This window comes from Podarcis bocagei (genome assembly GCF_964188305.1).
Source record: "Podarcis bocagei genome assembly, chromosome: 14".
Classification (NCBI taxonomy): Eukaryota; Metazoa; Chordata; class Lepidosauria; order Squamata; family Lacertidae; genus Podarcis; species Podarcis bocagei.
In genome coordinates, this window is record NC_138139.1 from 39,419,329 (window position 1) to 39,442,927 (window position 23,599).

The 23,599-nt window shown below is 42.5% G+C and overlaps 2 protein-coding genes across 2 annotated transcripts in view; one reads left to right on the forward strand and one right to left on the reverse strand.

Moving 5' to 3' along the window:
• The window catches only part of IFT140 (intraflagellar transport 140), an 88,287-nt gene that overhangs the window by 22,398 nt on the left and 42,290 nt on the right, over positions 1 to 23,599 (reverse strand). The window lies entirely within an intron of this gene.
• The window catches only part of TMEM204 (transmembrane protein 204), a 39,704-nt gene that overhangs the window by 2,681 nt on the left and 13,424 nt on the right, over positions 1 to 23,599 (forward strand). Inside the window, exon 2 of the mRNA XM_081169934.1 lies at positions 17,530 to 17,685. Coding sequence (XP_081026060.1) covers positions 17,530 to 17,685 — 156 coding nt within the window. The remainder of the gene's footprint in view (positions 1 to 17,529; positions 17,686 to 23,599) is intronic.

Sequence of the window (23,599 nt, forward strand, 5' to 3'; positions counted from 1 at the left end):
AACTTTTGGTCCTCCAGTTGTTTCTGAACTACAGCTCTCATTCCCTGGTCACACTTGCTAGCACTGATGGGAGTTGTAGTTTGGCAACATCTGGAGGACCAAAAGTTCCCCACTCCTGCCTTATCTGACACAACACAATCAATTTGCCCATATTTTGCTCTTGTCAGTTAAGTTCTTATTCAATTGCTGTCACATATTGGTACCCATACGAGTAGGTATTCATCTCAAAATGTAAAATGGGCTTAAAAGTGGGACAAAAACAAGCCATACACGTCCCCTTCCAAACTGAGCCAGTTATACCCACCCAGAAGTGTTATTGAGAAAGTGATGCCACTAAGAATTGCATTCAGTGAATGGAAAGTAAGCAAATCCAGTGAAGCAGGGTATGAGAGAGAAACAAAACTTTGCATACTCTGCACACACACCCCTTTCACAAATCTGCATCCTAAATAACTCAAATTCTGCTACAGGTAAAGCTGAATGATGTGATCAGAATAAGTTATACAAATCTGCTTGCATTTGCTTTTTGTGCACACTGCATTCTCTCAATCTCCCCAAGTACTAGAAATCTGGCCCAGTCCTTCCCACTCCTGGCTTTTGAAATTTGACCAGATGTTTCCCACAAATAAGCCATGAAGACTAGAAACTTAAGTTGGGACAGCAGCATGTGAAGGATGTTTGTCCCACCCTAGCGATGATACTGACAAAAATCCATCACACACCGCAATTAGTGATAGAAAGCTCTTGTTCTTAAGATGTTGAGTTCTGTGCCAAAAAAGCAATTGCTGGTGAGATGTGATTGTGGAATTAATTAAATCATGCAGCCCTGCAACTGACTCATGTTCCATTTCTGTTTTGTTCATGTAAATCTTACTAAATGGTTAAGACAAGATGGGGTGGTGGGGAGGGATAAAACATGCTTTGTTTCTAATGCTGACACAGTTTGCAGAAGAAGTGGCAGAGGAAAAATGCAAATGGTATGAGAGTCTACCAGCTCCAGAGCTTCCAGAGACTTGTTCTAGGATATCCTCTTTCCCCCTCTTGCCTCCTCTGATGAGGTGTTACCCCAACATCTCAGCCTGCTTGTGACTGAGGAAACCACCCTCAGCAGATTCTCACAACAATTTTGCCTGTAGTTGGCTGCTTATTTATTTTTCCTGGCCCAGATTATATCTTAGTGCAAGATGAAGACATCATATGAGATGTTCACAGAGGGACACTCCCCTTAACACTTCATCCAGAGCCAATCAGTTAAATGCCATCAGTTTAGAAAGAAAATTTTCTAGCACTCATGCTGGTACCGACAGATACATTACTGTAACATTTTTTTCAGATGTTGTTTCCAGTGTTGAACAAAGCTGTCCAACCCTGACCCAGGCCTTCCTTCAGAAAGATCTGCTTATAATTCTGTTCTATCCTGTATCCCCTTTGTTTTTGTTTAAACCAATTCACAAACCAATAACTTACACACTAACCTCCAGTAATGCACCATATGTTGTAGATATTACTGCAAATTCATTATGCTATTTTTGTGATATACCAATGACATGAGAAGACTTTGCTTATTTAATTGTATCATTTAATATTCCTAATAAAGAACCTAACAAAAAGTTATTCCATAGCAGAAAGATCTGCGGTTGTATTGCTACAAAGATATGCTGTGACTCCTGTGTTAAACTGCTTCTGAAGTATAACGCAGTAATTGTCTTGGGAGGCATCTGTGTCTTTGCCATACAACGTATCTGCAAACAGCCATCCAGCCAACTACACTGGTTGGTTTGTGCTCTTGGACTAATTAGGGAACAAAATGATTTTAAGAACATCTGAGGTACCCTGCTAGATCAGACTAAAGGGCTATATCTAGCCCAGCATCCTCTTTCTCAAAGTGGCAAACCTGATGCCGCTGGGAAGCCCACAAGAAGGATGTGAGGGTTATAACCCTTTCATGCTGTTGTTTTTCCTGCAACCAGCATTTACTGGCAAGTGGCCTTGGAACGTGGGGCTCCATGCAGTTATCATAGCTAACAATTGTCGATAAATCTCCATGCATTTCACTGATCCCCTGTTATGGCCATCACCATGTTTTGTGGCAGTGAATTCCATACATCAATGCTGTGAAGATGACCCTTCTTTTTGCATGTTCTGAATCCACAGCCAAGCAATTTCACTGGATAACTACAAGTTCTAGGTATGCATGATTTTCTAAACTTCTATCATAGCCGCCCGCTGCACTTTGAGTCACCCGCTGCACTTTGAGCCCCAAATGGAAGGAGAAGCTTGGGTCTCCAGAAGACTACAATTCCCATCAGACCCAACAAGACTGGACAACAGTCAGGGATGACTAGAGTTGCAGTCCAATAGTATCTGGATGGCCACAGATTCCCTATTCTTCCTTTCTCCTTTCCTTATTTTAAATGCCTTTTTAATGGGACAGAATTTAATATACTGTGGCGGCTATCAATCTTGAGCAGCTCAAATAAGCCAGGTCTGCTACTTAATGCACAAGCATGAAAAGGGAGGACCATAAGGTACATTTTTTGCCTCTGAAAACCAGAACAGCGTGGCACAAGAAAATCTGGCAGTGACACCACCCCAGCACTCTCGGAAGCCTCATGTGTCAAAAAGCAGATGCTGCACAAAAAGTCCAGATCAGTCTAAAAGCTTTGGCACATAGCCAATGTTCAATGGATTTACACACTGACACAGAGCAAGTGTTAACTAATGCACCATGTTTCATATGATAGACAGAAACAGAACAGCTGACTTCTAACCTGATCTATGTCCATTTCGTGCTAGAGCACTGGCAGAGGAAGAGGAGGGTGGGAGCGCACCGCTCCTGGCAGCGTGATCCCAGTGGGGTGCCATTGCGGCTGCTCGCCTACCCGCACTGGGCACCATGCCCCTGCAGGTGGCGTGCCATGCCCCCAGGACATGCACCAGCCCCGTCACTGTGCTAGAGGAGAAGGGGGGGGACTATGCGAGAAGGTAGCCAAATTCTGCAAACTCCAAAAAAATGCAACCCAAATTAGTCTAAGGTGTTTGCACCTTTCAGTTCCACTGTGGAAGAGAATGACAAAGAAGTTTCTAATATAGCTGTACTACTGTTAAGAAGCATACAGAGCTCAAATAGAGTACACAAAATTAACCAATTTGCATACAGCTGCTTCTTTCCACTAATTTATTCTGCTTCTGCTTTTCACAGTGGAAGATAAAGAGCTCTTCTTTTAGCTCAGGGCAAGGGAGGAAATATACACCACTGCCTCTGATCACTAGAAGGCCTCCAAAACCTCCTACTTGTCTTGTAAGGTCTCATCAGGGCTAAATGCTTGTTGTTTTTTAATCAATCTAAACAGTTACATAGGTAACAGCCCTCCTTTAAAAAGAGAGCCAATATAGCATTACTTTTCAGGCACCTAATTCTTACATGTGTGGTGTGATCATATGTAGAATACAGTATACGGTATTCAGCATACAGTATATTTGGCCCTGTGTATAATCTACTTGAAGCAACAGAGACAAAACCTGGTTTATACAAGTAGCAAAATGAGGTGCTAATAAGAGGTCTAAAAGACTACAGAGAGTAGGGAGGATCAAAGTGCAGAGGCGGATTTAGGGCAGCGTGACCAGTTCTGCTGCACTGGGCAAAAAGCCTTAGGCTTTTTTGCAGGACGTTGCAACTATAACATAGTGAATTGAACAGAACAGAAGGCGAGGGGTGAACATCCAAAATTTTGGCCTTGTACAGGGTGCCATTGAAATTTGAAAAACCAAAGTCCGCCCCTGGGATCAGCAGCAAACAGGCCCCATGATCAGCACTGATTACCTCAGGGATAGGTGAATCTGTCAATTTAGATTTATCTAGGTTTCTCATTTTTCCCATCTCCACATTTCCACATCAGATTACAAGGGGAGGGGGGGTTCCCCATAAAATTCATCAGCATTTTAGCGCAAATTTCTCCTAATCAACATTTTTTGTTGTTTAGTCGTTTAGTCGTGTCTGACTCTTCGTGACCCCATGGACCAGAGCACACTAGGCACTTCTGTCTTCCACACAACATAATCAACATAGCTACCTGTTGTTGTTGTTGTTGTTGTTGTTGTTAAAATGCATATAGTTTCTGCAAAATTTCAGGGAGTATTTAGAAGTGCTATGCCTCATTTTTGTTTGAAGTCCATTCTATCTCCTTGAGCTTGCACAACCTTGCTGATTCTCTGGATCTGAATGTTATCCAAATACTACAACCCATTAGAAGGTCCCCTCACACTGAACAAGTCTCCCATTCCTGGTCTGAAGAATTGCCTAAATCTCTTTAGATTTTTCTTTCTTTCTTTTAGAAAGCACTTGGCACTGGAGATGTTGAATGGGATGTGGGCTTCTTTGTCAAACAGCAATCATGGTGGTTATGAATGAGCTGTTGTTGCTGCCCAGAGAGCAGGATGCTTAGACGCTATTATAATGAGTGCTGTACTCAGACAGAGAGATTGTGTCTCTGGCTGTACTTGCAAAGGAATACTGTTTAGGCATTGCAGAGTCTAAAACCAATCATGGAAAGGAAATTAAATGAGGGGGGCAGGAACAGGGGACTTGGACAATTCTCAGGGATGTTGAAGACACAGGAAAGAGGCAAGTGATATGAAGCTTGTTTCTCAAAGACGCACAGAGTAATGAAGCTATTTCCTTATTATAGCTCTTAGGGTCAAGCATGTCTAGAGGTGGGGAGTGGCCCAATATTGTGAGTGTCTACGTGACTCCCATGTTCGCTAGATATAAACATCTGTCTATTCACAGGGTATGATTTATATAAAATACATTTTCACTATGAAATCCGGGGGGGGGGGGGGAGTGGCAGCGAGGCCAGAGGCACGGCTCTGTGTGGGAAAAAGAAACTGGAAAATGTTTATAGAGGCATCAAACCAGACAATCCCAGGGATCATTAGCCACGTCTCAGATATTTCTTCTTGGAAAACAGCCAGGCAGAAACCAGAAGATACCAAAAATAGAGTTTAGCTATGATAGGCTATATTACTGAGACCTCTGTGGTATTTGAGTGCAAACCAAAAGGATGGTACAGGCAGGGTCCCAATTATGTAAACCCCCATTCTCTGAACAAATCCTATGTATTTTGCCACACAATTGTGTCCTAAGACAATCTGAGGCACTTTAAAACGCATCTAGCTGGTATCATCTTCACTGAAAAAGACTGGGACGCTGGTCTGTTCAAAAGAAGGGTGACGAGGGAGGATTTTTCAACCATTTCTAGCCTACTCCTTGCTATTCTTTCCAATATTAGAAAATACAAGTTGGGCAACATTTGCACAGCCCTGTGGTGGGTTTTTTGTGTGTGAAGGGTTATGTTCTGATTCAGGAGCTACATCTCAGCATCCGTGGCAAGTGGAGGCTGCAGTATGTGTACAGTGCAGCTTTGTTCTTCCCCATGGAGCAAACTTCAGCAGGCAAACTAGATCAGGGAAATAATCATGCATTGAAGAAAGGCTTACACCCCCTCCCACAATGCTGCTTCTCCTATCTAATTTGGGAGCCCCTATAGCTGCTTTGAACTACAAAAACACATCCAGTGTCGCTTCAGGTTTAGCATATGCACACATGTGCACAAGATGGAAAGATGAAGTCATCATACTCTCTCAGTCACCTATGTAATCCCCACCCCCCAACCTCTGCTCTTTCTTTCTGCCAAAAATGGCAAAAAGAAACATTCTTAAACATAACAATATGCAAGAAATTCACACATTGCGCGCGCACACACACACACACACATTTTTTCATCTAAGAACACATTGCTTGTCCTGCATGGAGAAGGTTTTTAATCTTCTCTGTGAAAAGAGATAAGAAATACCATCTCCCTTTGAAAACACAAAGCTCCTTGCCTGGTGCAGCTTTAGCCAAGCATTTAAAGGCAACCGAAATACTATTTTCCAAACAAACTATTCTGACCTGAAACTCAGCAAATCTCTTAATCTCTGTTAAAAACTGGATACATGTTTGATTGCCAGGGCAACTTCTCACTGGTATAGAAAGCCATAAAAATCTACCCTTCTCCAATTCATATCACAGAGGCTCAACTTCGGGAGGGGGGGGGGGCAAGGGAGAGACATGCGCAATCAGTCAGGACTGTTGACAATCATGCTACATTTATGTCTGAAACAAATTTTGCTCAACAAATTGTATCTGAAAAGAGTAACAGAATGTACCCCAAAATCCCAGCTAGCTCTATCCAAAAGCAACCTTTCAGCAAATAATTCAGAGTTCAGTTTTCAAGTTTTAAAATAATTTCAGCCACTGAAAGAGCAAACAAGAAGATAGAGATGTATGTTTAAATCCCAAGCAGAATGAGGTTTCTAAATGAGATCATTTTTATTTAATTACACCAGCAAATCACATACTATTGTCTAATCTGACTGTTATGCATTTACAGAGCACTAATGTCCCTGAGGACATCATTTAGCATAACCAAATAAAGCCTGTGTTCATAAGTATGGAAATTAAATTAACTGTACCTGCCTTGGTCTAGTCTGGATAATAGAAATGAAAATCTGAGATGGTTTTGGAACTTGAATGCACTGTCAACTAGACCTAATTGATTTCCACTTGGTGGCTGCAGCGCTATGTACATTTCCATGGAAGTAAGTCCTGTTAAATTCACTGGTGTTTACTTATGAGTAAACATGCATAGGATCAGACTGCACAAAACAAATTAAAAAACAGCAACATCTGCTGTACAAGGTACAGGTTTGAATCAGAGCTAGATGTTACAGGAGACGCATGGCTGCCACCCAAAATATATAATGCACTTCCCCCTCTGGCAGCATCTAGTAATGCAAAAGGCACTAGACTTTTCCTGATCTCTGCTCTCTACTTCACTGTGGCATCATGTTATCTAGTGTTACCACAAGTTATGGGAGAACTATGAAGAAGAGGTGCAGGGCTGCTGTTTCTGGTGGAAGCCACACAGCTTTCTGTAACTGGAAAGAGAGTGATTTGTCTGTTCCCAGTCTGTATCAATTCTGAATGTTTATTCACAAGTTTGTTCTGAATTAAACCACTTCAGGGAGGGACGAAGCTGGGCACAACATGGGCTCCTCTGTGTTCTGGGGTGTCCCATGCTCCCTTGGTGGCACAGAAAGCTCATATACTGCAGCTGCTCCCACATTGCCAGTGTAACTTAAGGTGTTCTAAACTGAGAATACACTCACTTAAATTAAAATTATGGGTAGCCTAATTAGGAGGCAAGCAGAAGACTCTTCAGTCTATTGAGCTTATCTCCTACCTTGGTAGCTAAGCAAGAAGCAACACAATTTCCCTTTATAGAATCAGTGTCGACTTGGCCCCTTGCCTGAAAACAAAGACCACCACAGCCAACCACAAATGAATAACCACACCATAGGCCAACCCCAACCTCTCTCACCACCAAAGGAACACAAGTGAACAACAAAGAACCTGCAGAAGCAACACTGACACCAAACCCTACATATAGTAAGTAAAATAGAAACATCGCCACCCGACCTCACCCCTCACCCACCTCCACCTCTTTGCCCCTTTTCTTCCTAATGTCTCAACAAATGAAACTGATTTGTAAAAATGTTACATGGGGGGGGGATACGAGAGAGAGAGAGAGATTGCACACACTTTTGTAAATCAAGAAAATCTTTAATAATAATAATAAAAACTTGGCCCCTAGTGCAGGCCCACTAAATTGTAGCATCACAATGATTTGTGTGCAGAGCTGGACCAGGAAGAAAGTTGTATGAGACCAGATTTGAAGGGTGGCCAGGGGCCTGGCCTAGCCCCATAGAAGTCCAGTAAGTGTTGTGTAAAAAGATGTATTCATCAATGACACAACTTTTTAGGCTGCATCCAGTGGAGTTTTCTTAAACTAGCCTGTCAAGAGTGCATCTTGAGAAATGTTAGGAACAAGATGTTGAAAGAGAACTAATCATGTGGATTTCAGAGAGGAGATGTCCTGACTCTGGAACAATGCCTGGAAGTTTGCCTTACAAGTGTCTCCTTTTCAAAATAAACAAAAGTATTACCCTTCTGATACTGCATTCTCATGCTTTTAAAAGTCGTGGGTGTGACTCCTCCAAGCACAGCTGCATCTTCTAAGAAGTAAAGTGGGAAAGTATACCTTACCGGCTTACCCTTGCTTCTGAATAACAACACCATAGTTGCTGGAAATGAGCTGTTTGATGGGAGTGGTAGGCTGACCCAGAAAGATGGTTTGAAGTACAGATGGAAAGGCCCCGAACACACTGCAGCAGGGAAGACATAAAGTAGTCCAGAAAGGAGGTCTCTAGAACACAGACAACAGAGCCAGGCTACCCAAGTCCAAGAACAGCTATACCTGGGAAGCCACAAGTACTGTATTCTCATAATATGAGCCTGTTCCTTCAAGGACACTGCAATCCCAGTCAGGCCATTTACCTAGTTCCCAAACCACCCACCTGCAGCACCTGTCTTATTAGCCTCAGCTTATTGCCCCTACTCAATCATTGCTGCCAGACATCAATCCAACACTTTTGCAGCCTCTTCTGATTCAGATGGAATGGAGAGATAGAGCTGTGTGTTATTGGGATATTAGTGCATTGACACTCACTTAGTATCAGAGCTTCTTGTATGGAAATCTTGATGTGGGAGTCAGGGGATCTGACATGGATCTTAAAGGAAGACTTTTCCAAATGGTCAATGCAAGAGGAATCAGGGCTTATCAACAATGTATCATGACATATGGGAAACCCATCAACAATTAGTTTTTAATGTAGAAGGCACAGCAGATTAAAAAATTCCAAAACAAGAAGGTGGGCCCCCTGAAATACTTTTGTCAGAGTGACAACACTGAACAATAGGTTGAGATGCTAATGATTACAGTACTGGCAATGCCACTGGTGATTGTGCAGAGCTTATACAAAGTCACAAGAAAAGAAAAAAGAGTGTTTGCAATGGTTACAAGGATGCTGTTTGTTAAGTTCAGGGTTATTATAAAGGTTGCAACAAAGCCAAAAGGAAATCATAAATGGGCAAAACAACCAGCCTTTAATGCAAAAATATTATATAACAGAGATGTAGATGAGGAGTAAACAAGTTTGCAAGAGACACGTAGCAGCTATAACAATATAACAACAATTGTCTGCGACAAGAGAGAAGATATGATAACCATCTTCAAATATCTAAAAGGCTAGAGGATGGAGCAAAAAAAAATTATCCTGCTCCAGAGGGTAGGACCAATGGATTTGAGTTACAAGAAAGGAGATTCCAACTAAAGATCAGGAAGAACGTTCTGATAGTAAGAGCTGTTTGACAGCAGAACAGACTCCCAAGAGATGGCCATCTTTCATGTACGATCTAGTTGAAATTCCTGCAATTCTATGATTCTATTATTCAAATGCAGTGTGCAGATACAATATCTTTAGAAAACTCAGGAACTTGTCTACTGCAAATCAAAGTGGAACTACACTTTAAAGAGTATATTTCATATATTGAGAATATATAGCTCATTCCTAATCAGTGTTTTTGACTTCTAGAAATACATGTAAACCTTCAAGTTAGAAGGGATAAATTTTGGCTCTTTTCTGCTTTTACAATCTCATCTCTTGATTGCTTTTTATAATTGTAAGGGTTTTTGAAAGGTTTTAAAAGGTGAGGGTCCAAAAAAAATGCAGAGCCTTCTAACCCATTGCATCCTAAGATGTACATGTAGATCTATATCAGCTTCCCAGCCTCTAAAACAAATTTTGCCCATTTTGCCTATATATATATATATATATATATATGCAGGTTTTGGTGTCTTCGGGTGTCTTCCCGTGTAAGAGTTGGGGTGTCTAGGCGACGTTTCGACGAGGTCTCACTCGTCATCTTCAGGCTGGTGCTTTCGGCTTCTTGTTACTGGAACAGAGCAGGATCTCAGTGTTTGAGTTCCTATAAATACTGTTGAGGGGGTGTGGTGTATAGCCTCCAACGTTCTGGGCAGAGAGGAAGTTCCCAGGTTAGTGTGCCTTTTCTTCTTTTGTTCATTAATTACTTGAGGGATATCTTGAGTGATTTCTTGAGTGATATTCTGAGTACCACTTAGGAGGGTCATTAGGTGTGGATTAGTTGCTAAAGCTTTCGTGTCTTGACCTCTTGAGCTTGTGAAGAGTTTTTTTTCCTAGAAGATGGCTGTACTGCAAATAGTTGTGCTCTGGCTTGGCTTCGTGTATAGGGGCGAGCTGTGGTTTTGTGCCCTGTGCCAGCCAGATCTGTGTAGGGATTGCAGGGGGGTGCAGCATCCGGAGGTGCCACTATGGTTTGGCTACTGGATGGTGTCTGTAATTTATCTGTGGAGAGGGTCTGGGTTTGGGTCTGGTGTGGTTGATTGGAGATGGCGTTCTGTGTGCCTCTGGTTCTGGTGTCGGTTTTTGTGGGGAGGGCTAATTTCCAGATGTCTGGCAGGCGGGACGTGTCGTCACGCTTGTTCATGTTGTGAGGGTGTTTCTCTATCTCGATGGCTTCCATGATTATTCTCTTGTGGTGATGTTCCATGTTAAAGAGCAATTTGGAATCTGCAAAATTAATTTCGTGTCCTGTTTCTTTCATGTGTTGGTAAAGAGAGGAAGTTTTTTCTTCTTTTTTGACGGCATTCTTGTGTTCTGCGATACGTGCATTTATTCGTCTGTTTGTTTGTCCAATGTACGTGGCTGGGCAGACTTTGCAGGGTATTTCATAGACCCCTTGGTTTTCTAACTGGATTTTATCTTTGGGGTTTCTGAGGATATTGGCTATTTTTTGGTTGGTGCAAAAGGCTGTTTTGATATTGTGTTTATGGAGGATTTTGCTAATTTTATCTGTAGTGCCCTTGATATAAGGAAGGAGGGCCATGCCATTGTTTTCTTCTGTGTCTTGGTTTTTGGGGGGTGTTTCTTTTTGGATTAGCTTCGTAACCCTGTTTTGCTGGTATCCGTTGGCGATTAACACATTTGAGAGATTCTGTAACTCAGTTGTCAAGTGGTCTTTGTCAGCCAGGCGTTTGGTTCTGGAGATGAGAGTCTTGGCTACGGAGTTTATTTGTGCAGGGTGGTGGTGTGATTGTGCATGTAAGTAGCGGTTGGTGTGTGTTTTTTTCCGGTAGATAGTGTGTCCTAGGGAGCCATCAGGTTTTTTGTAGATTAGGACGTCAAGGAAGGGAAGTTGGTTGTTGGCTTCTATTTCCATAGTGAATTGTATTTTGGGGTGTAGGCTGTTGAGATGTGTGAGGAAGCTATCTAGTTTTTCCTTCCCGTGTGGCCAAATTACAAAGGTGTCGTCAACATATCTGAGCCAAAGTTTGGGTTTGTGTTCTGACTTGTCTAAAGCATTGGTTTCAAAGTGTTCCATGTACAGATTTGCGATGACCGGAGAGAGGGGTGATCCCATAGGTGCTCCTTCTATCTGTTTGTATCTTTGTCCATTGTGGATGAAGTACGTGTTGGTTAGGCAGTGGTTGGTCAGGTCCAGGATGTATTCGGGGGGATTGTATTTGTTTTGAATGGCTGTCAAGGCTTCATTAATGGGCACTTGTGTGAAGAGAGATACAACATCGAAGCTCACAAGTAGGTCATCGGGATGTAGGTTTTGCTTCTTTATTGTTTCTATGAACTGGAAGGAGTTTGTAACGTGTGAAGCGATAGATTCTGCATAGGGCTGAAGTTGCTTAGCGAGAAATTTAGCGAGATTTTGTAGAGGTGAGCCTATGGAGCTGACTATTGGTCTGAGTGGTGTTCCTTCTTTGTGTATCTTGGGGAGACCGTAGAGTTTGGGGCATCTGGATGATTTTTCTCTGGGGATGATTCTTAGCTGGATTTCTTCACTGATAGGAGAGGCTTTTATTTTGGATTTGGTGGTTTTTTCCAGATAGGTGGTGGGATCTGTTTTTATAGGTTGGTAGGTAGGGTCTTGGAGTAGATTTGATAGTTTTGCTTGGTAGTCCGATGTGTTCATCACAACAGTGGCATTACCTTTGTCTGCTGGGAGAATGATTATGTTGTTGTCTTTCCTCAGGTTGGTGAGTGCTTTCCGTTCTTCTTTGTGTAAATTGCTTCTGGGTGGTTTGCTGGAGCAGAGGATGTTGGTGACTTCAAGTCTGATTTTATTGGCTTCATCTGGGTTGATTTTGGTTAGGCTAGCTTCGACTCCGCATATGATGTTTTCCGTGGGGATGCGTCTCGGGGCGACTGCAAAGTTGAAACCTTTGGAGAGTACTTTGGTTTCAGTTGAGGTGAGGATCCTGTCTGATATGTTATGTACTGTTTGTTTCATGGGTTGTTGTGGAGGGTGGCTGGGCTTCTGGCGTTTCTCTAGTTTGTGGAGTTTGTTGGTGTGTGTGTCTGTCTTGTAAGAGGACTCAGTTTCAGCTCTCCAAACGGCTAGTTGTTTGCATTTGTCCCAGAGTGCAGGGTGGATTTTGTTACAGAGTTTGAGGTGAAGAGTGAGCAGATCTTTGTTGGTTTGGTTTAGTAGGTATCTTTTCTTATGTAGTTCGTTTCTGATTAGGGATAGTTCAGTTCGTTTCAGGATCCTTTCGGTAGCTGGGGTTTTAGAGTGGAATTTAAGTTGGAAGCATGTGGGAATTAAGTTGTTGTCTCGGCAGTTGCGTAGGAACAAGAGATCACATAAGATGGTGGCTCTTCGGATTTCTAGTTTCTCGTAGGTTCTTGTCAGCTGGAAGGTTTCCTCCCCGTAGAGGTGAGATATTTGCTTTCGTAGATTTTCACGGGTACAGGAATGCAGGTTTTGGTGTCTTCGGGTGTCTTCCCGTGTAAGAGTTGGGGTGTCTAGGCGACGTTTCGACGAGGTCTCACTCGTCATCTTCAGGCTGGTGCTTTCGGCTTCTTGTTACTGGAACAGAGCAGGATCTCAGTGTTTGAGTTCCTATAAATACTGTTGAGGGGGTGTGGTGTATAGCCTCCAACGTTCTGGGCAGAGAGGAAGTTCCCAGGTTAGTGTGCCTTTTCTTCTTTTGTTCATTAATTACTTGAGGGATATCTTGAGTGATTTCTTGAGTGATATTCTGAGTACCACTTAGGAGGGTCATTAGGTTTGGATTAGTTGCTAAAGCTTTCGTGTCTTGACCTCTTGAGCTTGTGAAGAGTTTTTTTTCCTAGAAGATGGCTGTACTGCAAATAGTTGTGCTCTGGCTTGGCTTCGTGTATAGGGGCGAGCTGTGGTTTTGTGCCCTGTGCCAGCCAGATCTGTGTAGGGATTGCAGGGGGGTGCAGCATCCGGAGGTGCCACTATGGTTTGGCTACTGGATGGTGTCTGTAATTTATCTGTGGAGAGGGTCTGGGTTTGGGTCTGGTGTGGTTGATTGGAGATGGCGTTCTGTGTGCCTCTGGTTCTGGTGTCGGTTTTTGTGGGGAGGGCTAATCCCCACGGAAAACATCATATGCGGAGACGCATCCCCACGGAAAACATCATATGCGGAGTCGAAGCTAGCCTAACCAAAATCAACCCAGATGAAGCCAATAAAATCAGACTTGAAGTCACCAACATCCTCTGCTCCAGCAAACCACCCAGAAGCAATTTACACAAAGAAGAACGGAAAGCACTCACCAACCTGAGGAAAGACAACAACATAATCATTCTCCCAGCAGACAAAGGTAATGCCACTGTTGTGATGAACACATCGGACTACCAAGCAAAACTATCAAATCTACTCCAAGACCCTACCTACCAACCTATAAAAACAGATCCCACCACCTATCTGGAAAAAACCACCAAATCCAAAATAAAAGCCTCTCCTATCAGTGAAGAAATCCAGCTAAGAATCATCCCCAGAGAAAAATCATCCAGATGCCCCAAACTCTACGGTCTCCCCAAGATACACAAAGAAGGAACACCACTCAGACCAATAGTCAGCTCCATAGGCTCACCTCTACAAAATCTCGCTAAATTTCTCGCTAAGCAACTTCAGCCCTATGCAGAATCTATCGCTTCACACGTTACAAACTCCTTCCAGTTCATAGAAACAATAAAGAAGCAAAACCTACATCCCGATGACCTACTTGTGAGCTTCGATGTTGTATCTCTCTTCACACAAGTGCCCATTAATGAAGCCTTGACAGCCATTCAAAACAAATACAATCCCCCCGAATACATCCTGGACCTGACCAACCACTGCCTAACCAACACGTACTTCATCCACAATGGACAAAGATACAAACAGATAGAAGGAGCACCTATGGGATCACCCCTCTCTCCGGTCATCGCAAATCTGTACATGGAACACTTTGAAACCAATGCTTTAGACAAGTCAGAACACAAACCCAAACTTTGGCTCAGATATGTTGACGACACCTTTGTAATTTGGCCACACGGGAAGGAAAAACTAGATAGCTTCCTCACACATCTCAACAGCCTACACCCCAAAATACAATTCACTATGGAAATAGAAGCCAACAACCAACTTCCCTTCCTTGACGTCCTAATCTACAAAAAACCTGATGGCTCCCTAGGACACACTATCTACCGGAAAAAAACACACACCAACCGCTACTTACATGCACAATCACACCACCACCCTGCACAAATAAACTCCGTAGCCAAGACTCTCATCTCCAGAACCAAACGCCTGGCTGACAAAGACCACTTGACAACTGAGTTACAGAATCTCTCAAATGTGTTAATCGCCAACGGATACCAGCAAAACAGGGTTACGAAGCTAATCCAAAAAGAAACACCCCCCAAAAACCAAGACACAGAAGAAAACAATGGCATGGCCCTCCTTCCTTATATCAAGGGCACTACAGATAAAATTAGCAAAATCCTCCATAAACACAATATCAAAACAGCCTTTTGCACCAACCAAAAAATAGCCAATATCCTCAGAAACCCCAAAGATAAAATCCAGTTAGAAAACCAAGGGGTCTATGAAATACCCTGCAAAGTCTGCCCAGCCACGTACATTGGACAAACAAACAGACGAATAAATGCACGTATCGCAGAACACAAGAATGCCGTCAAAAAAGAAGAAAAAACTTCCTCTCTTTACCAACACATGAAAGAAACAGGACACGAAATTAATTTTGCAGATTCCAAATTGCTCTTTAACATGGAACATCACCACAAGAGAATAATCATGGAAGCCATCGAGATAGAGAAACACCCTCACAACATGAACAAGCGTGACGACACGTCCCGCCTGCCAGACATCTGGAAATTAGCCCTCCCCACAAAAACCGACACCAGAACCAGAGGCACACAGAACGCCATCTCCAATCAACCACACCAGACCCAAACCCAGACCCTCTCCACAGATAAATTACAGACACCATCCAGTAGCCAAACCATAGTGGCACCTCCGGATGCTGCACCCCCCTGCAATCCCTACACAGATCTGGCTGGCACAGGGCACAAAACCACAGCTCGCCCCTATACACGAAGCCAAGCCAGAGCACAACTATTTGCAGTACAGCCATCTTCTAGGAAAAAAAAAACTCTTCACAAGCTCAAGAGGTCAAGACACGAAAGCTTTAGCAACTAATCCACACCTAATGACCCTCCTAAGTGGTACTCAGAATATCACTCAAGAAATCACTCAAGATATCCCTCAAGTAATTAATGAACAAAAGAAGAAAAGGCACACTAACCTGGGAACTTCCTCTCTGCCCAGAACGTTGGAGGCTATACACCACACCCCCTCAACAGTATTTATAGGAACTCAAACACTGAGATCCTGCTCTGTTCCAGTAACAAGAAGCCGAAAGCACCAGCCTGAAGATGACGAGTGAGACCTCGTCGAAACGTCGCCTAGACACCCCAACTCTTACACGGGAAGACACCCGAAGACACCAAAACCTGCATTCCTGTACCCGTGAAAATCTACGAAAGCAAATATATATATATATATATATTTGCTTTCGTAGATTTTCACGGGTACAGGAATGTAGGTTTTGGTGTCTTCTCTTACACGGGAAGACACCCGAAGACACCAAAACCTACATATATATATATATATATATATATATATATATATATATATATATATATATATATATATATAATTCCCACCCTAACTGATGCCCATGCTGGTTTCATCTGTGTGCAGAGCAGATAGCAGAGACTTTAGTTAGAGGTGTGTTTGTTGGAGTGCTGCAAGGTAGGGGTTCCCCCACCACATTATAATATCTTCATACATAGGGAAGTTTACTCACATTCTTATTGTTAATACAGGAAACTGTTTCACTTCAGGTCAGACAAATTGTCCATCCAGGCCAATATTACTTACTCTATCTGCTCGCAGCTCTCCAGGTTGTTGGGTTGGAAAAGGCAAATCTGTCAAGTTTGATTTCATAATTTTCTCATTTTTCTAATATTAAGCTCTGTTTTCTGCATGTCCATATCACTTGCATTTAATAAAAGTTCTGATGAAAATTCATCAGCGAATTTCTATTATGCCCATTTTGCAAGCACTTTTCACTCCTGTAATACATCTTTATATGTTATTTTCACTACTATATGAATTTTGATGCACACTTTACCCTAGTATATGCATTTTTACACACATTACTTGGCTGGACAACTGCACTGTAAAAGGAAGGAAAGAAAAGTGCAATTTTTTGAAGAATGGTTACATTTTTATTCTTGTATTATCTCAGAAAATGTGAATTGGTTAGGTTCGCTTTTAAATGCAAACTGAACTGAATTTCTACCCCATTCGTAGTCTCAGAGATATTTCCCATTATTTGCTACGTGGTCCCTTTTGAACATATGGAATCAGTTTGACAAAAATAAATTTTGGATGCTTTAAATTTCTAGTTTAAGTGGTTGACCAACAATTCCACTGTACAGGAGCATTTTATAAAACAAAACTTTGATTTTGGTTCTAGAAAGGTTTCCCTTCAAGTGCAGCCATTTGTACGGCAAGAAAATTCTACCTCATACCAGCAGGAAGCTAGGATGTTGCGCTGACACAGTGGTGCTTATGAATCCTAGAGGGAGAGGAAGGAAAAGGATGAAAACAGGAAATCTACCAATGAAAAGAAAATAAGGAAAAAATGTAGACCTTTTCAGCAAATGCTAATCCAGTGTAAAGTATTTCCTTTTAAATAGCCACCATGGATATAGCTGCTTGCATAAAAGATAAATGCACAATGTAAATACAAACGTCAAGTATAAAACACTATAATAATTATAATGGCAACAGCAACCATCTCTTCTTAAAAAAAATACCTGCATGTATAGTGGTGATATCCATAAAGATCAAGCGTGATGGTTTTTCTAACAAATTGTGATACACTACATCAGTCAGTGAGTCTGTTTATTAATGAGTAGCGTTTCAATCCTGATCTTCCACAGGAACTCAGAACACCAGACTCTCTTCCCCATCTTTAAAACAACACACTTTTGTGATATTTATGTTAATCTCTTTGTCCTAACTTGCGAAGAAGTACGAGTTAAGAAATCTGGGAGCACACAAGTTTTTTCAGAAGGGACTGGAAATGGTTGGCTTCTCAAGCCTTTCACATTCATGCTAATGAACTAATGCCTTTTGTTCCCCACAGTGCAGTTTGACATGATGCGAGCCTGTAACATGATTGCCACGGTGGCTCTGACAGCTGGCCAGCTCCTCTTTGTGTTGGGATTGGTGGAACTGCCCATTATCTCCCAGGATACCCAGTGGTGGGAAGAAGCCATAGCCGCGGTGTTTCAGCTTGCCAGTAAGTTATTTCTGTTTTTCAAGTGCTAACTTATTAGAGTGATATTTAACAATAAAATGTTCCCACTACGTCTATTGCTGTTTCAAGTGCTCTGTAATATGACTGAGCAAGTGCTGGTGCCGTGTATGACATTATCAGTGAAAAGCAAAATCACTACCGCCACCCCAGTGCCTGAGCCTGTTTGTGGACTTCTTGTTCATTTCTTTTTAAAAATAGCATTGGTTGTGCATTCAATCCAGTTGCACTAAATCTTCTCACTGCTCCACATTACAAAGACCAAGTAGGTACATGTGAAACGGTGTCACTGAACTTTTAAAAATACTTTAAGAACTCACAGATCTGTGCAAGCATGCTAAATCCAACTCAGTCCTGCTTCTTTCTTGGCATCTGGAGATCCTAGCTCTAGGCTAGGATTTCTGCATTAAGAGCTACTTGTGAGCCTCCTCCTTGAGGTGGATGCAGCTCTTTCCACGTTAACTGTTGCTCAGATCTCGCCTTTAATACTTCTTAGTCTGAAAGCGTTGAGTTAATAATTTGGTAGAGGAGTTGAATTTGAAACAGATATATATAATGAAGATGGTCCCTGAAAACTGTATGATCTATGGGGAATCATGTTAATCAGTTGAGTAAAAATTTAATTTGTGTAAGTTTGTGTTGATTAAGGAGGGTTGTTATGCAATCTTCTCAGCTTCCCCAGGTAAGCTCAACCAACCAGACCCTCCAGAGCAGATTTTGGGCATGCAGGAGAGAGGAGAGAAACTGGATGTGCTGTTGTCCAAGTGCATTTCCATTGTGCAAAAAGGGAGACATCATTGGATGTTGGCCCTAGTCATTTAGGACTCAAAAAAAATGTGATTTTCTCACTTACTATAGGTGTTAAATCAGTGATACACAAAGATAGGAAGATAATGTTTATTACTAATTACTGTGTTCATGAATTGTCATTATGATTTTCTCTTATCTATTTAACCTTTACACAAAAATTATATGGGCTGTCTCTTGCAATTTCATAGCCTTTCCACTCTGCTGTTTACAATTTTTTTTCTATGTGTGCGTCTATAAAGCAAAAATAAACATCATGCATCTGGTGAGCTCTAGTCCCCCAAAGTGGATACCACAATAAATCTAAGGCACCAAAAGATGCCTTTCCTTTTTCCTCTAACAATTCTACAGGCATTCCTTCCACACTTCAACCACTTCAAATGGTTACAGCCTAGTGTTACCTGTGCTGTGTGTGTGCATTTTAAAATTCAATTTCTGGCCCTTCCCAACTGCAGTAGAATGCAACTGTAGCAGCATTTTCTCCAAGCGGAGTACAAACAACCATTTTCAGAACTTGTGTGTGTTTAATGAAAAAGCATCCTGTTTGCATGTTATAAGGACACAAAAAGTTGCCTTATACCAGGTTAGACTCTCCTTTCAATCTAGCCCACTACTGTCTGACTGGCAGCAACTCTCCAGGGTCTCAGTCTTTTCTATCACATGCTATCTTGCCCTTTTAACTTGAGATACCAGGGGTTGAATCTGGGACCTTCTGCATGCAAAGCAGGATAATTTCTGGATTGTATTGTGGTTTGTGTCTTAAGTAGGTGCTTCATTCATTTGCTTTTGTAAACCACATGGTAAGGAAAGCTTTCCTAACAGGCAGGATATACATTAAATAAAGAAATCCCTGTGCTCATCATATGATGAATGAGGAGGGGTTAATTTACACTGCCACCAGAGTGCTGGGCTTCTTTGTTGCTGTCACAAAAATCAGTGGGGAGTGGGGAACAGAATAAAAATGCTGGGCGCTGCATCGTCGCTATTTCCTAAATTAATTTAATAAAATATTTTACCATAAACCAATCAGATAAAAATATATAAGTAGATAAAAATATACATAATAATTTATAGATTGTTTTGATTTGTGAGTCGCTTTATTTGGTCCATTCCAAACTGACTTACGACCAACTAAACAAATAAGACACCCAACAGCATAACTGAAAAAAGAGAAGCTGCAAAACCAAAATTAAGCCTTCCCCAGGGCCAAACTGATACTCAGTTACAGCCCAAGCCCAAATTATGCTGAAATAACAGCATCTTGATTTGGTGGCAGGCAGGCAGAGAAATGACTAGATATTACAGGGCAAACAATTCCAGAAAGTGAGTACCACCACCAAGAAGACCCTGTTCTGTGTAGCTATCTGCCATCATATTATTATTATTATTATTATTATTATTATTATTATTATTATTATTATTATTAAAACTGTTAGCTACCTTATACAAGGCAGCCTCTAGGCAACTTCTCAGCTATCTTAACCAGCAGCAGGATACAGAGAAGAGCGCACAATGAAGATTTAAGTGTGAAAGTTCGTAGGGGAGAAGGCAGTCCTTAAATATACTCAGGTCCTCAAAACCAGCACTTTGGGCTAGTGTCAGGAAATGATTGGCAGCCAGTGATGATGATACTATTCATTTTTCTGTGATCAAAATGGTGACTGCTTGTAAATTATATGGGACAGTATGCTTAGCACAATGGTGCACAGAAGACAAGGCAGTGGCAGAGAAAGTGAGGGCCAGGAGACACCATAAACTACCGTATTTGTCGCCCCATAGGATGCACTGGCCCATAGGACGCACCTAGTTTTGGAGGGGGGGAATAAAGGGGGAAAAATTATTTTCCCCCCCAGGCACGGGGACCCCAGCCCCCAGAACAGGCAGCTCTCCACAAGCCTTGGGAGACCGGTGCGACTTCCCGCCGGGCTCCCATGCCTTGCGGATATCTGCCAGCCTCCAAACCAGGTCGGGGGACAGCGCTTCTCCCCGCCGCCAGCCTCCAAACCAGGTCGGGGAACCGAAGCCCAGGGGCGCCCCGGCTTCAACATGCAGGCTGCTATCCGCAAGCCTAAGGAGCCCAACGGGAACTCCCGCGGACTCCCAAGGCTTGCGGAGAGCTTCCTGAAGCCTAGAGAGCGAGAGGGGTCAGTGTGCACCGACCCCTCTCGCTCTCCAGGCTTCAGCGAAAGCCTGCATTCGCCCCATAGGACGCACACACATTTCCCCTTCATTTTTGGAGGGGAAAAAGTGCGTCCTATAGGGCGAAAAATACGGTATATACAGGAAGCACAGGACAGCAAAGGATAGATCCAAAACCCAAAATTCCACCCCTGAGGTTTAGGATACATAACAGTGGTTCTCCAATCTGTGCAAGCCGCCTACTATTCTGGATAAGTTAAACTGCTTGGAAACCTTTCAGCTATTCCCCAACCTCAACCCCCACACTCCCTTTAAAAGCAGCCTGAAGCTCTCTTCCCCATTGCTCCATCCTCCTGCTGTCCAAACTACCCTCCTCCTTTTTTTTCCATGAAAAGGAAATGCATTCTGGCCCTGTTTAGATTTGTTGTTTCATTGACAAACAGTACAGAGGACAGCCGTGTGCCTTTCTTCTATCAAGGCTGCTAATTTTAGATTAGGCTGCTTTCCCCCTCTGTGCTACAGTCTGTTTTAAACACAGTCAGAGAGAGACTGAAGGGCGCCAGGATATCCCGGCACAGGAGAAGGAAATGCCTGCTGTTACCTGTTATGCAAGCTGAACCTTGAAATCCTCAGTACTGGGAGGGAAAAGGAGAGAGAGAGAGGAGCCAGAATCAGAATATTCAATGCAAGGCTGCTAAGACAGACTCAAACAAACACTGCAATTTTGATTCTTGAGCTCAAGGTGTGAAAAGCACAATTTGGCAGCCAATAGAGTTGGGAATATCAAACTGCACTACTCCAATGCCTCTGTTTTGCAAGGATGATGCAATTTGTCCCATGAGAGGATGGAAAGAGGAGGAACATAATGCCGGCCATCAGATGCACCAATCTCCACTAGATGGGCTTCTATATTATCTACCTATTCATGATGCTTAAAAATAAATAAATGTTCCCATTCAGGAAGGAATTGATTTTGTTATTTATAACAATAGCAGAAAGAAGATGAAAGCTACAAGTAGAAAAACTGTAAAATAGTAATAAAAAAGATTTTCCACAATAGTCTTGTAATAAGTGACCTGAAACACTTTAAAAAGTCTCATTAGCTTAACATAAGCCTGCACTGAAATAAATTCTTCTAGACATTCAGACGATTTGGCTGACAAATGTTGGTGCAGAACACATTTGGATACAGAGCAAAGGAGGGATGAAACCTCTGGTATGTTCATCTCAAATTCGGCCTCTTGGCATTCATTCTCTCTGTTCAGATGGGACAGATGTTGGAGGGTTAGTTTGTTTGTACAGTGGCCATATGCAGGATAGAGTTCCCTGACTGAACAGAGGAAAAACTAATGTGTTCCTTATGCTGGTTAGATTAAATGGATTTTAACAAAAGCTTTAATTGTTAAGTTAAATAACCAGAACTAAAACTTCTGGGTTAGCATATTAGCTTGCTCTTGATCTAAGGGAAGCAATATAAGGCCCACAGTCATGTCTGGCCCACACTGTCCAATGTACCATAAACCATGATGCACAACAAACAAGCATATGTGCTGCCTTGGTCTGCAACTTCTATTTCTATTTTGACAGGAGATGGCTGTCTGAAATAGCATGCAGTCTAAAAGGCAAACAGTGTTAAGAACTTCTGAGAAAGAAGTATTTATGAAGGCTTCAATATTATTCACAGGATTAGCTTATCTTTGTTATTGGACACCAGGCTGGTATTTCACGGAACTCGCCCCACTGATTCTTCAACATTTTCTATCATAATCTCTAGCTTGGAGGGCCAACAATTTGCATGCGAAAAACTGGAGTAACAATTCGGAAGACCCTTTGTGAATTAGCCATTCCCTGCTCTCCATGCTTTAGCTTTTTCTTTTATAGGGACGTGGGTGGCACTGTGGGTTAAACCACAGAGCCTAGGACTTGCCGATCAGAAGGTCGGCGGTTCGAATCCTCGCAACGGGGTCGGCTCCCGTTGCTCGGTCCCTGCTCCTGCCAACCTAGCAGTTCGAAAGCACGTCAAAGTGCAAGTAGATAAATAGGTACCGCTTTGGCAGGAAGGTAAATGGCGTTTCCGTGCACTGCTCTGGTTCGCCAGAAGCGGCTTAGTCATGCTGGCCACATGACCTGTACGCCAGCTCCCTCGGCCAATAAAGCGAGATGAGCGACACAACCCCAGAGTCGGTCACGACTGGACCTAATGGTCAGGGGTCCCCTTTACCTTTATGGTAATTTTGATGGATGCCATTCAGGGAGGACTGACAGAGAGGGAGTGTGATTATTCCTCAGGAGCACCTATATTATGCATTATATAAAGTAATCACAAAAATACTCTTAAATGTTATTGCTTTTGCCATTTAAACTTAAATATATCAAAGTGTAATCCTTTGATTTACTTTGACTCTTGCTTGCATCCACCAACTTCCCCATCCACCCCCAAATCATGAAACAGTACCCATGGGCTGGAGATAGGAGGAATATCTGGATAGGGGAAGTGTTGTAGTTGAGTAATAGAGGAGTCTTGGACATCTCATGAGAGACCGCTGCCTGAAATCCTGGAGCTCTGCTGCCAATCTACTGAGTTAGATGGATCAATGGTCAAAGTCAGTATCCGATAGCTTCCTATGTGCCTATGACCAAACTGTATTCTGGAACATAGGAAGCTATTTCTGCTTCCCATTCATTCAGCTTGTCCTCTTCCATACTAGCCTTGTCAAAAATTCTATGAAAATCTCGATCGTGAAAGCAGACTACAGTGGAACCTCGTGTTACGAACGGGATCCGTTTCGGAGGCCTGTCCGTAACATGGAACTGACGCAAGCCGAAGCGCCGCATCTGCGCATGCGCGAGCGGTGAAACCCAGAAGTAACCTGTTCTGGTACTTTTAGGTTGCCGTGGGACGCAACATGAAAACATGTAACCTGAAGCAGATGCAACATGAGGTATGACTGTA